General features: G+C 53.2%; 1 protein-coding gene across 5 annotated transcripts in view; it reads right to left on the bottom strand.

Annotated features, from left to right (window-relative positions):
* The window catches only part of Tlk (Tousled-like kinase), a 116,966-nt gene that overhangs the window by 35,158 nt on the left and 67,693 nt on the right, over positions 1-14,115 (bottom strand). Inside the window, exon 1 of one of the 5 annotated variants that reach the window (XM_089544849.1) lies at positions 13,854-14,080. The exons of the other annotated variants lie outside the window; for them this stretch is intronic. Within the exon in view, the coding sequence (XP_089400975.1) occupies positions 13,854-13,891 (38 nt within the window). The 5' untranslated portion in view covers positions 13,892-14,080. Of the gene's footprint in view, positions 1-13,853; positions 14,081-14,115 lie in introns of those variants that run through there. 5 annotated transcript variants of the gene reach the window in all.

Below are 14,115 nucleotides of genomic sequence, written 5' to 3'. Positions count from 1 at the left end.
CGCTCGCTCGCTGTGGCCGGGCCTTCCTGTTACGGTCGCTTTTCCGCCGCATGCGTGGTCCCTGCCCGCCGTCGGTACCCCCCAGTTCTCCACAAGAAACCTCCAATGCGCAAAAATAAAACAAAACAAAACGAGGACCCGCGAGCAAATCTGGGGCGAGTACGTCTCGGCAAGGAACGAAGTTGGGAAAAAATAAATAAAAACAAAAGAGCGCAATAAAATAAAACGGGGGGGGGGGGGGGGGGGGGGGGGGGCTAGGCATACCACGAGCAGTGGAGAGTCGCATTTCGGGCGACGACAAAAGGTACACGGGCTGCTGCCCGCCTGCCCTTCGCGGAATGCGAGAGGTCTCTCTCTCTCCGACGCAGGAACCGAGCCCGAAGGAGCCAGCTGTCTGTCGGCAAGGTCCGTGCGCCGGAGGCAATGGAAAAAAACTGGCTACGCCGAAACTCGGAATTAAATAACGGAGCCCGGCCGCCTCCGTGAACACTCGGAGAACAGCAAGCAGCACAACATGGGCGAAGCACGCCATCTCTCTTGGATAGCTCGTTGCGCACCTGTGACACTGAGTCCCAAGGTCGCACGAACAGGCGGCTCGGTGCACGAAGTGAGATCACTGAAAGAACTGATGGAGCTCACACAAGGACTTTTCCAACCACGCTTTCGGTGAGAGAGAGAGAGAGAGCAGGATACCACACTGGTTGCAATGCTACGCTATTTTGCTCGTTTTCCACTTCAGAAAGAAAAGCAAAAACAAAAAGTTGCGTGAACACGACCATGCAGGACCAACGTACCTGTCCGCGCTTGACTGCCGTAAAAATATTAACTACGCTCAAAACTATCCTTGCTTCTTATGAAGAAGTCGGAGTGAAAAGTAGATAAGACGAAAAGTCAACGCGAAAACCGAAAAAGATAACTGAAAAGAAAAGAAAGACCACTGACTGTCTCGTCTCGCAGTCAATGATTAGACACACGTGCTCGAACGAAGCAGCCTGTCAAACAAGTAAAAGACGACCACACAAACAGGGCAAACACGTCGTAAAGATATCAACCAGCCAGAATAGAAGATAGGGCGGGGGAGGAAAAAAATACGGTGTTGCGACACGCAGCCCGAAAGAACGACCCGGTGCGCGCAGGCCTCCAAAGAGCGATAGCGCAGCCCGATTGCGCTCCCGGATGGAGAGTGCGTGAGAGCCCCGAGGAAGGAAGGCAATCACAGAGCATAGAGATAAGGCGACTATGATCCCACCATAAGTGCACGCGCCTCGTTATACACCGCGAAGGGCGACTTCCTCGCGGGAGGCCGGAGCAAACTAGCAGAGCGCCAGAAAGGAACGGAAACACGCGGACCTCTCGGGTCCATGCGCAGAGCCGCTAGTTGCTATGCTTTATTAATAGGCTTTATTTATATTTTAATGCGAAAGCATTGCTTGCCTCGTGAGTGGCGTGGACAGGATATGCCACCACGGGCTGTGGACTGCAAATCGTGTCCTCATGAACTGTCGATCATCCAGTAAGAGTGTAATTATGATTTGCCATGATTAATAATGACTGAACTATTAAATAGAATTTATTAAACAGGACAATTAATTTCGCTAATTACTCCCGACTAATTTACGAAATTGGCGAAATAGTAGTAATTGCCGCGTTTCGATGGAGGCGAAACGAAAGAGGCGCCCGTGTGCTGTGCGATGTCAGTGCACGTTAAAGATCCCCAGGTGGTCCAAATTATTCCGGAGACCTCCACTACGGCACCCCTTTCTTTCTTTTTTCACTCCCACCTTCCTCCCTTCCCTTACGGCGCGGTTAAGGTGTCCACCGAGATATGTGAGAAAGATACTCCACCTTTTCCTTTCCTCAAAAACTGAACAATACAAATAACGGAAATAATTTATATAACTAAATACATTAATTATGAATACTTAACTGAAAATCAATTAACATAACTGATTGTCATCAATGATTAATTACATTGCTAAGTAATGAAGGAAGCAACAGAACTCGAAATGCTTTCGCATTTTCGCACGTAAAAGAAACATGTATGTGCACCCTTAATATTTTTTTTTCTTCCTCAGACGCAGCCAACATTCGCACCGCGCCTCGCTTGCCCCGGCCGCAGGAAACCTCGCACTAAAGCGCTCAATATGAGCTGCAACACACATGATGATAAGCTGGCGAAGCAGTACGCGCTTGACGGTGCTGGAAACTTGTGCACAGAAAGAACACAGAACATGAATGCTTGCGCAAGCTCGGTGCGCTGAGCAGGGTCGTAAACTGATGTGCTAATAAAGCTAAAACCTCAGATGGGTTCACTCCGGACGCGCCGCAGGAAAACTGAGAACAGCCCGTCGAAACCTCATGCGAATATGTTAAGAGTCTGAAGCGAACTGAATACCACGAACATACTTCCTCCCTGTTGTTCCCGCATGAAAAATTTGGGTTCTTTCACCGCTTTTAGGTGGATGTTTAAAGTATACACCACTTATAGAGTTAAAGGGACACTGAGGACAGATTAAAGTCGGCCTGTATCGATAGGGCACCCCGCTGTAATCAGAGGCCCACTCTCAAAGACAGCTTTTATAAACTGAAAAAAAAAAAAAAAACGAAATACGGGTGTCGCCATCACCGGCCGATTTTGCAAGTAAAATGCGTGCGTCGACACTGATTTTATGCTGCGGATCCCAGAGGCTACGCTACACCGCCATTCACTTCAAGACAGTGACGAACCCGTCCTTTTCGGTAAGGACGTCATAAGTTTCAACCAACTGGCGGATAGATGAATTCCCCCCCCCCCCCCCCCCCCCCCCCCACCCCTTTTTTTTCGGGCGATGAATGTCTTATGCTGCCGGGCAAACATCGCATACCCAGAAAGAGCCAAATATTCAATTTTGCAAACAATAATTGCACTGGGTTGTCATCAGCCCCAAAAGCCGCTGCGCACGAAGACATGAGAGGTCGGCCACACAGTCTCCGCGCGCTGCTGAAAGCAGATAGGATACCTGGCTCCTGCCCAAGAGTGATCGGTTCGATCCCCGGTGGGCTATAATTCCGTTCAGTTTCAGTGTGGTTCGTGGCCAACGCTTTCGGGCCCACAAGGCCACTTACAGTACAGACCTCTGGATATCAAAGAACAAGCATGCATGCTGATCTACCCCGCCAAGATTGTATGGGGTCACCACGGGCAGTTAGCGCAAAGCTGCTCCACTTGTTCCATTGAAACCTCCCCCATGGGGGAAGACGCATTTTCGGCTCCGGCTGGTGAGTTTGAAATTCACGCAATTCTGAGGTTCGTGCCCTTTCCTATGCATTTGCTGTTTTTTTATATGTATACGAAAATTTCGTAGGCTTTCTACGGTTCCGGCAGGAGGTCCTTTGGCTTTGAGGAGAACTACTGCCAGAGAACTACACGCCCCTGAGAGTAATTTCAAACAAAAGCGGAAACATCGCTTCCGATGCACGGCGCGCCTTTCGATAACTAAACGCTCGTACAATCAAGCCGAAAGTGATAGCGGGAGTTAAGCGGGTACCCTGCTGGCGAACAGAAGCGCTGCTCTAAAACACTGACTAACCTCAGGCTCCCTTTCACCGTTGTGTTCAAACACTTAATGCCAAAACAAGAACAGAAAGCATTTAGAAATCACAATGACACGCACGTCACGAGGTCGACTCGTTCCTGCCCGGGCAGGACCGAGAAAGGCCACGGGACACGTGCTTCGAGCGGGTGATGCCTGCTCGCGGGAGTGACCGTGTGCGCTCCGCAGTCGCACGGAATTTTGGTGTATAAGATGAGTAATGAGCCGTTTTTTTTTTTTTCGACTGCGCTGTATTCTGTATAACAAAGGGGAGTCTTGCCCAATTGCTTCCACAGCTGGCTTATACCTAAGTACAGTGTTGCGCCGTGCTGGGGGCGTCTGAGCCAACGCAGTATAACTTGATTGATAGTGGTCAGCGGGCTCGAAAGAATTCGGACACCGGGGAAAAGCCCGTAACAATAGACAAGATCGGTTCGCAAAGGCTGTGCAGAAAAGCTTCGCCCCAAGCCGCTGTGACAACCCCGGCCGAAAGATGAATAACCGTTCGTGACCTTTAGAGAATGGATGAGCGCGACGTGGAAGCGACTAGAGAACAGATCCACCGCTCTGTTTCAACTGAGGAGACGGAAGTCAGGAAGCTGCGCTGTATTGATACTATGTTCGATAATACTCTACTTTCAACTACATACCACTAATTATCGATGACTGCCAACCCAGTATATGACGGGCACAACGAAGCGTCAATTCAAACGGAAAATGAGGCAGCATCGATGACAGCACACTGGGGCAAGAGGCACGGGAAGCAGGAATTGGAATCTGCGGCTTGATCGCCTCCCTCCGACAACCGCTCAGAAACGGGGCGCCCCATTATCCCTGCTCATGCCAAAACGCGAGCGAGGTGCGCTCGCGCGGCGGCACCTCGCAAGCGGCAAGTTTGTGCAACACTCGCGGCGCCGCACACCCGCCGACGCTGCCACGGAGAGGTCGACGAGGAAGGAACCAGACGCCGGCCAACGAGTTTCCGCGATAGAGCGGGCCCTCGGTGGAGACGACCATCACTAGCGCCTGCAACGCCCTCTTTTCCAGCGTCCACCCCCAACGCAGGGAGGTGCCACGGAAACGGGTCCTCTCCATTCCTCATCAACGCGGGGTTTACTCGCGATGTATTCCACCCTATCCGGCTGAAACTGCGCCGGCGTTGAATAAGCTACGCAGACAACCCCAAGCAGACAAAACCATGCCACGCAGCAAAATTAGTACGGGACATCCGTCAACAGACCTGACGAAGAACTTCGGTGCTTTGTTCTCGCTGCACGCATCAGACACATCGCCATATACTTTTCGAATAGAGGAGCCTCAGGTTCGATCACGGCCGGGTTTCGGTGCAGGCGGAATGCGAAACCACCCGCGCACAAGGATTTCGGCGCACGCTTATATTAACTAATACCTGGCGGTGGAACTAACGCTGCATCGAGGCGTGGAATTATATACGCAGCCCCCCACAAAAGCGCGCAGCTGATAATCATCAATCAAGTAAGTACACTACGCTGGCTCAGACGCCTCCAGCACGGCGCAACAGTATACTTAGGCATGAGGCAGCTGCCGACGGAATTGGGAAACACTCCCCCTTTTTTAGAGAGAAGACAGCGCAATCGACAAAAGCAGCTAATACTCTTCTCGTATACCAGAACTTCCCCACTCTTGCAGGCTCTGTTGTAGCGAGCTACGTTGCAGCACAGCGTTTTAAGAAGCGCCTGTGCGAGATTAGAATCACTAACAGCTGCACTACAGCAGGGACAAAAGCCGGACACGAGGGAGAACTCTTCTGGGGCGCTTTTCGAAGAATGGGACGGCCCTTTTTTATATACATATTTCGCAGTAAAGATACCCAGCTGTAGCCTTCGTGCTTGCGCCGCCGAGTTCGACGACGCTCAGCGCATAGGCGGCGTAGACGAGGACAGAGTGAATGCGCCGCCGGTACGTGGCCGCGTTTGCTGCGCGCTGCTTGCCTTACATAAAAGGCGCGGGCGGAAAAAAAGTGGGGAAGAGGAGAAGGGGGGGGGGGGGGGGGGGGGATAACAATGGCGGAGGCCGCAACGCCGACGCAGCAGCTCGCGCCCCGGGAATCAAAAGCACGTCGGGCGACGACGACGCACTGCCTCGTGCCACGTGTTACCGCGTTGCTTCGGCGTGAAACGCCTGCGGGCATCGGGACGCGGTGATGATGCGCCTGCGCTCTCATTACGAACAGCTCTCTCCTCGGTGCCAACGAATGAGAACCGGTCTCGACAAGCGCGATGACGAGAAAAGAAAATCGACTCGGAATTCACCAAAGGCCCTGTCAGGTCAACGACCGGTCTCTCCCACTGATCTCCAGTTAGCTCTGTCCCGCTCCCGCTGTGCCCATCTCATCCCCACTAACGTTCTAATTTCTTGTCCCCTTTTGGGATCCGCTCTATTCCTCTAACGGATCACCCGTTAACTGACAGCTACATAAACTCCATTGAGACATATGAGCGACACATAACGAAATCAGAAACTTCCCAATCTACTTCTTCGCCCCATAGTTGCGGATTGGGGTACACCGACCACACCCACGACACCGCGCCGGCCCAAAGCAGCGCTCCCGTGCCACAGCTGGGAGGAAGCGGGCGAAACAATGGCGCCGCGACCGGGCATGACCGCCAGCGCCACGGCGAGAACACGCTGCACTGCAAGCTGCGGCAAGCCACCACGGAGAGAACGGACCAACGCAGCATGCACGGAATTTTCCGCACGCCACGTCAACTGTCGGCACGCCCCGCCGCCATGACGAGAGCAGCACCCCTCCCCCTTTCTTTTCTTGCCCATGGCACTCGCAGAAGCAGCACCGCTGAGGGCACGGCGACTTTTCGGGTGGCCGCACACCGTTATATTCGGTTCACTCAAAAGGCGTGCAGCGTTTGGAGGGGCTGCGGAGCGAGGCGATGCGGTCACGGCAAAGTGGCGGCTACTTCCGATGACGCAACGCTTTTATGCACCGCTAGGTGTTCGAATGCTCCCGCAGGGGTGAACGGCGTAACGGTGCGCTTATTATGAAAGGAAAGGGGTGGGGGACAGGTGAGGGGGGGGGGGGGGGGTCAAAGAGACCAAATAGAAGTTGGCCTGTATCACCGCGCGTTCTGATCACAAGATACCACTCTAAACGGAGCTAATATTAATTTGCCACACACACACACACACACACACACACACACACACACACACACACACACACACACACACACACACACACACACACACACACCTAAATGTAGGTGTGAAGTAAAACGCAAGCGACGACAGTTGTCTTCACAGATCTCAGAGGCTATGCTGCACGGGCATTCACTCCAAAACGGTAGGAACCTGTCTGTTACAAGTTTGAATCGACTGGCGGGAAGATTCTCACATCCAATTTTTCTCGCCAATAAATGCGTCTCTAGCTGCCCGACAAATGTCAACACATCTTAAAAGAGGCCGAAAATCACTTTTTTACTCAGAACAATGATTAGATGAAGTTGTCTCGAGTGTCCCCTTCACACCCTGCCCGAAAGGGCGATATGAGTCTTTGGAGTGCTGGCAGGAATACACAGTACCGTTAACGCGAGCCGTACCGAACGGCCTTTGATACTAGCTCCCATCGCCACCCGTACACCCAGAGCGCACCAGATTTAGCCACACTTACTGATGTTACTGAACACGGTCGACCACTCAAATGGTCGACCGTGTTTCCTTTCCTCGCCGTCGCTTTATCCGGTCTCCACCGTCGGCGCGACGGCGAACCAGTGAAACGATTCTCAACTCTTATCGTCTAGTCAAACACGGCGCCCTTCAAACAGTGTACTGGTGCGTTCATAACGCAGCGCATTCCCAGAATTCGACTTCCCACGCTGCAACCATGTAGCCCGACGAGTCCAAGGTATGTACTCATTATCGCTGATCACCGTTACTGGTGCAGAACGCAGCTGCAAAAAGGTTACTCGTTCCTTAGAAACGCTTGGCCACTGGTCAACTGTAAATGGTCAACTGCAGTGTCCATTTCTCTCTCTCTCTCCCCCTCCATAGTACGGATGAGCAGTCCAGTGTACAAAGGAACACTGAGTCAAATGAAACACCCAGAGTCGACGCGCCGACCGGGGACAACCGCTGTACGTTGCTGACGGCTACATGGACGATAAAAGGGCGCTGAACGTTTGCGAGATAAGCAAAAAAAAAAAGCTAGCAAGACAGCGGCAGATCACATGACACTGCTGTCGACCGATCGTAAGCAGACATGACGTTCGGCACTTGCGCGATGACCGCGGACGAATGCGAACAGGCACGCTTTTTGCTGCTACATTGGCAAGACGCCTCCCTCCCTCCTCGACGTGACACTTGGCGCGATAGGGAGCCTAGATGGACACAATATCCATCCCCAATCGACAGAGTCCACCCAAGGTCAGACCCACCGCACTACTATACACATATCTCAAAGTGGGGTAAAAGATGAAAGTCTGCAACGCGGCGGAGTAGCACCGTTATCTGCCCCTGCCCTATCGTATGGACTGCAATAAAACACAGCCACGCATCGCAAAAGCCTTTCTCCGCATGTGGAAGCAAGATGGCTGCACGGGGGCAACCTGTCCTCGCACAGAGATTCGTGGAGCCCCCAAATCTCAAAGCAAAGGAGTCTGCGGTGCGCAGCCCTGACCCTGAGGTGCAACTCGGGATAGTGGTCGGGCCCTAGACAGAGGTCGCAAAGAAGCAAGAACTTCAACCTCCTAGCGCCGTCCAGAGGGGCAACGCGCCTGTCTAAACCTTATCCCTAAAACCTACCGTTACCCTCTTTGTCATTCGACCAATAAAAGTTTGTTCCCCCTGCTCCTCGCAGCAGTCACAATTCTAACCGAGCGTCAAAGATGGACCCCGAACGCCCTTTCTGCCCTTTACTTTTTTTTTCCGTCGGCTGTCGGGTCCCCTGCAGACGCCTGCACCAGCAGCAGCCTGACCAAGGCCGCGCTAGCACGCTTCAGGCAAAGCTGGGAAAAGGTTTGGGAAGGGGGGGGGGGGGGGGGGGGTGCGCTAGGCTAGGCGCTGAGTGTGCGCGAAGGCCCTATCGATCTGCGAACGGCGGGGGCGCCATGTCGCAGCCGCCACACGTGACCGAAAGAAGAAAAGCGCTGCTCAAAATAGCGCGACCGCCTCGGCTTCCTCCGGAGACCGACCGGGCGGAAACCTTGCCGCACACTGTCGCCGCGGCGAAAATGGTGGCAGAGGGAGTAGGGAGAGAGAGAAATGAACGTTGCCGCAACATCGCCCGAAGAGACGACGACATTTAGCTGCATTCGAAAGAAGCCAAGCGTTCCTTAGAACCGGTCGCGGCAAAGTGGCACACGGGTTACGCGTAAGCTGCCCAATCCCAGCATGCATGCGACGGGAGTAAAATGTTTCTTATTACTTCCCGAATTCATGCAAGACATTGAGTGGACTACTGACAGCTTGGACTCGAAGGAAACTTCGCATTTTGGGTAGCCTTTCTTTTATATATATATCACACACCATGCTGACGGGAACAAAGTAAAGTGTCAGTCCAAAAAAACCGAGTTCAAAATAACAAGCAAGCTTGAATCAAAGAGAGTCCACTGTACTAAAAATCTGAAAACTTTTCTTGAAACCAAGGCAGAAATTAGCGCTGTTACGATTTCTCAAATCTGGTTTGGTTTGCAAACCAGTTTACGGGGTTTAACGTCCCAAAGCGACTAAAAGGCTATGAAAGACGCCGCAGTGGAGGGCTCCGGAAATTTCACGTGCACTGACATATCGCACAGTACACGGGCCTCTAGAATTTCTCCTCCGAAGGAATTCAAATCTGTTCCATCCTGCGTGCGTAGTGGGAAACGCAGTAGTGCCGAGCTCGCAACTGCTCCAAGCATGGACAAACCGAAAACTATAGTTTGTGTGAACGAGATGTGTTCGGTAAGAGCCCTCAGCCAAGCTTATGAGGTTCAAAGATGGGTACAAGTAGGAAGCTGCCGCGAGTACGCCAAGTGATAGCAAAAAGCAAGTAGGCTCAAGAATCTTTCAAGGTCTCCGGCCGCCGGCGTCGACGAAAACCAGCAGGTTCGCTTTTATTCGTACCGCCTAAGATCTAAGATCGACTTCGCCCATCTCTACGTGGGGCTGGCTAGCAACATGCGCACGATAGTGCACTCTTTCGTCGCATGTTTTTTTTCTCTTATTTTCTCGAGAATCCTAAGCGGCAACAACAGTGGCACTCAGCACATGAACCCCCGATTCTCGGGCTGCAACCGCGGTCTTTGACTGATCACTCCCGATGTGTTTTTACGGACGACCGCAAGAGCTCCTTCAGCTCATTTTACGTACAATATCTTTTTCTGCCTCTTTAATATCAGTAAAAATAAATTTTTTAAAAGCTAGCATCAACACCCCGACACAGGGATGAGTTTCTATCCTTTTGGACTCGGCCGTTTACCAGCCGCGGTGGCTCAGTGGTTAGCGTGCACGGCTACCAAGCCAGAGTACTCGGGTTCGAGCCGGACCGTGGCGGTCGCGTTTCGATGGAAACGAAACGCAAAAGGCGGCCAAACGCTGTGCGATGTCAGTGCACGTTAAAGATCCCCATGTGGTCGAAATTGTTGCGAAGGTCTTCATTGTGGCACTTCCTTCTCTCAGTCCCACCTTCCTCCCTTCCCTTACGGCACCGTAGCGGTGTCCACCAAGAAGTGAGACAGTTGCCTCGCCTTTCATTTCCCGATAACCAATTATCACCGGCCGTTTCAAGTGCGTCCGGGCTGCGACTGCTGAAGGCAGTGATGTTCAGCAGCCTGTATTGAGCCGTTAACTGCAAAAGTTGCAGGGCTATCTTCATAAGAAAAGTAACTGAGTGAAAGTACTCTCGACACTGTAAGTGCGCCTGAAGCGATACCGCACTGCACTGCGCTGCGCTGCGACCGCCTCAACGACGCACACAGCGGATGCGATTTTCCGTACGACGGGGGCTGGCCCTCCTCCCCGCAAAGGCGTCTGACACGTGGAGGCGCTTGTTCTGTTGCGACACGGCAAAATGACGCACGCGTATGTACCACCTCAACCCGAATTTCAGCCTACCCCTTGACCCGCCGCGGTGGCTCAGTGGCTAAGGGCTCGTCTCGGCTCACGGGCCGGAGTTCCCGGGCCGGCACCTCTTTCTTCCTTTCTACTTTCACTCCAGTCTTTATCCCTTCCCTTACAGCGCGCTTCAGGTGTCCGCCGAGATGCGAGACAAGATACTGAGCCATTTCCTTTCCTCAAAAACCATTTTTTCTCGTGCTTCCGTGATTAGTTCTTTGGAAATGAAAGGCGCAGTATGTGTCTCACTTCTTGGTGGACATTGCGACGCACCGTGAGGGAAGGGAGGAAGGTGGGATGGAAGACGGAAGAGGTGCTTAGTGGACTGCTCCGGAATAACTGCGACCACCTGAGGACCATTGACGTGCACTGACATCGCATAGCGCCATTCAGGCGCTATGCGATGTGCTGTGCCCGTGTGCTGTGCGATGTTAGCGCACGTTGAAGATTCCCGAGTGATCAAAATAATTACTGAGCCCTCCACTACGGCACCTCTTTATCCCTTTCCTCTTCCACCGCCGCGGTGGCTCATTGGTTATGGTACTCGCCTGCTGACCAGAAAGACGCGGGCTCGATCCCGGCCGCGGCGGTCGCATTTCGATGGAGGCGAAATGCTATAAGTCCTTGTACTACATTCAAGAACCCCAAGCGTTCGAAATCATCCAGAGCCCTGTACTGCGTACCAGGGAATACCCCGTAGCACGAGATGCTTTGGGATGCTAAATCCCATAAATCAAACCATCTTCCACGCCTCCCTCACGGCGCGGTTGAGGTGTCCAGCGAGTGTAATTTACTGTGGCGTTCATTTCAAGACCAATTTTCAGAGGTCGCTAGATGCCTGCACACGTCAGAGAACACCAGGTGGTTGAAATTAATGCGCCTTTTATATCTTCCTTCTTTCACCACCTCATTCCGTCAAGGTGCAGTTGAGGTGTCCGCCAAAAGGCGAGACAGTTTCTCCACACACTCAGTTTGCAGGGTAAGTGCCTCAACGGTCTACTGAGGCGGAAAGGTCGTCGGTGAGAACGAATGTCACATATTTTGCGCTTCATCTTAATTAGTAATTTTATATTTGGAAATATGCCAAGTCATGTGACACCACTTGGAACATTCTGCGCCAAACAGGTGGCCCCCCAATTTTATGCAAACAGTGGTCGCGGGGGACGGTCCAACTTCGATGGCCGCTATTCTGGCACATACTATAACGGATCGAAAGAAAATGTAGGTATCAATTGAGGCGCTACGCGCCCACTGTTGCTATGTGATGTAATGTGTTTACTGTTTTGGTGAATTTGATTTCCAAGCCACCGCGGTGGCTCAGCGGCTATGGTGCTCGGCTGCTGACCCAAAAGACGCGGGTTCGATCCCGGCCGCGGCGGCTAGAATTTCTTTGGAGGAGAAATTCTAGAGGCCCGTGTACTGTGCGATGTCAGTGCACGTTAAAGAACCCCAGGTGGTCGAAATTTCCGGAGCCCTCCACTACGGCGTCTCTCATAGCCTTAGTCGCTTTGGGACGTTAAACCCCATAAACCAAACCAAACCGAATTTGATTTCCATTGCAGAGAGACGCGTCCTTGACAAACGTTAGTAAGGGCTAACGCTTTTGAAAGAGTCGCGTCGGTAAGTGCGCACGGAACCCGAAAACAAAAAAACGGGAAGCTTTCCGTGCTTGCGTTCGCCGAAGATAAAAAAAAAAAAAAGAGGAGAGCTGGGGGGGGGGGAGCTTTCCGCATGCGCGGAAAGCTTGGTCCCATCGTGAAAAAAAAAAATTCTCCCAGAGAAATTTCCACAGCAGCTACAGTGGGGCTGAACGCAGCGTGAAGGTCATTTGGCCTCGACTAATCATAATACTTCTCTATCAATCTCCAGTGGCAACCGCTAAGTGCAAAGAAAAAACTACCCAGTAGCACGCGTATCTAAAAGACGCCGCGCACTCGTTCATCAGGCACTTATGCTAGCCAAGAGAGGGAAAATGGGCAAGGAGAAGCGCAGAGTTACGTCACTTCCCTTTAAAGCAGGACGGCGTCACGGCGCGGATGGCGATGCGCTGCGCGAAGGCTGCTACGCTCACCGCGCCCTCACCCACCCTAACAGGCCTCCTCCCCCGAGCGGCCGTCGATAGAGACTGGCAGACACGAGAGAGCACCCTCTCGTCTTCCTCAACCAGCCGTGGCCGAATCGAGCACGACCCCGCGTCCCCCCACCCTCCAAACCGACTCTCCTTGCCCGCACAGGCGGAACGCACTCGCCATACAAGCACAACGAAATGGAAGCATTCGCCCTCAGTTCACCAGAGGCCACGGCATCTTTTAAGATGCACGCGAAACCGTGAGGCGATGCAACAGTGCGTCAAGACTGAGCAACCTGAGAATTCAGGCGCCGCACACCAGCCCGTATCACGCGAGAGAAACTTCCCTGCAAAATGATGAGGAATAATTTGCCTACGAGAACAGCACCAGTTCAGCAACCCCAGTGGAGCGGCGCTCGAGGGGGCGACCTGATCGTCGACACCAACGAGGTCTCAACACAGGCGAGCGGAGCGTCGCAGGCGCACGAGTCAGTTCCTCCGAGGAGCGACGGTGAGGGAGCGGAGAAAAGGGAAAAGCGGGCGATATAGAAACAGCGGGCCCCAAAACAGCGCCGGCCGCATTCGTTTTGCAAGTGTGCGCACAGCGGAAGCTAGCCCGACAGGAGGGAGGAACTGCTACGCGCGTAAACGAAGGGAGAGAAGCGTAAAGTGGGAAGAGAGAGAGACAGAGGGTTCGCCGGTAATCCAATCTATCGACGCTCGAGAGCGCGGCGGCAGCCAACGTGTAAAGAGGAAGGCGGTTTGATAGATAAACAAGCGCGGCGTTCCCAGCGAGTGCGGTACAAAAGCGCAAAAGCAAGCAGAGAGAGAAAAAAAAGCTCAAGCGGCACGATGTCGCCGGGCGGCTGGTCGCGAGGCTCGCGGTTCCACACCCCTCCCCAACACAAGCGCGCAACCGGGAGGCCGCCTCTCCTCACCCAACGGGCGGCCGACGTCACGCAGCGCGCGCGGCGGACCGACAGCCAGCCAGCCGAGCGATCAGCCGTGGCAGCGAACCAAACGGGGCTCCTCCATTCTCGAGCCACGTCCGGCGCTGGCAGAGCAGGCGCATCCGAAACAAAATGTCGGCGCTCGCTCGGCTGCAGCCGTCGACATACACGCGGTACCTTTTTCCGGGGCCACCAGTGCCGTATCCAAGTGTCATACATATCCAAGAGCCAGAAGGCGCACCATAATCCTGTTGAAGACGACGCCAGCGGCGATGTCGAAGCTTTTGGCCATTGCCATAAACAAAAGCGAAATAGCCAGAGCAGTATCAGCGATACCACCTGGTAAAACACACAGAAACAGCGGCACTTCACTACCCCGCACATATCCGCGTCAAGAGACCGAGGTAATGAAGAAGCAGCGACGACGACGACGGTGCGC

This window comes from Amblyomma mixtum, chromosome 5, assembly GCF_055824585.1.
Source record: "Amblyomma mixtum isolate Tamu chromosome 5, ASM5582458v1, whole genome shotgun sequence".
NCBI lineage: Eukaryota > Metazoa > Arthropoda > Arachnida > Ixodida > Ixodidae > Amblyomma > Amblyomma mixtum.
The sequence above is the reverse complement of the archived record's forward strand: the minus strand, read 5'-3'. Positions and strand labels throughout refer to the sequence as shown.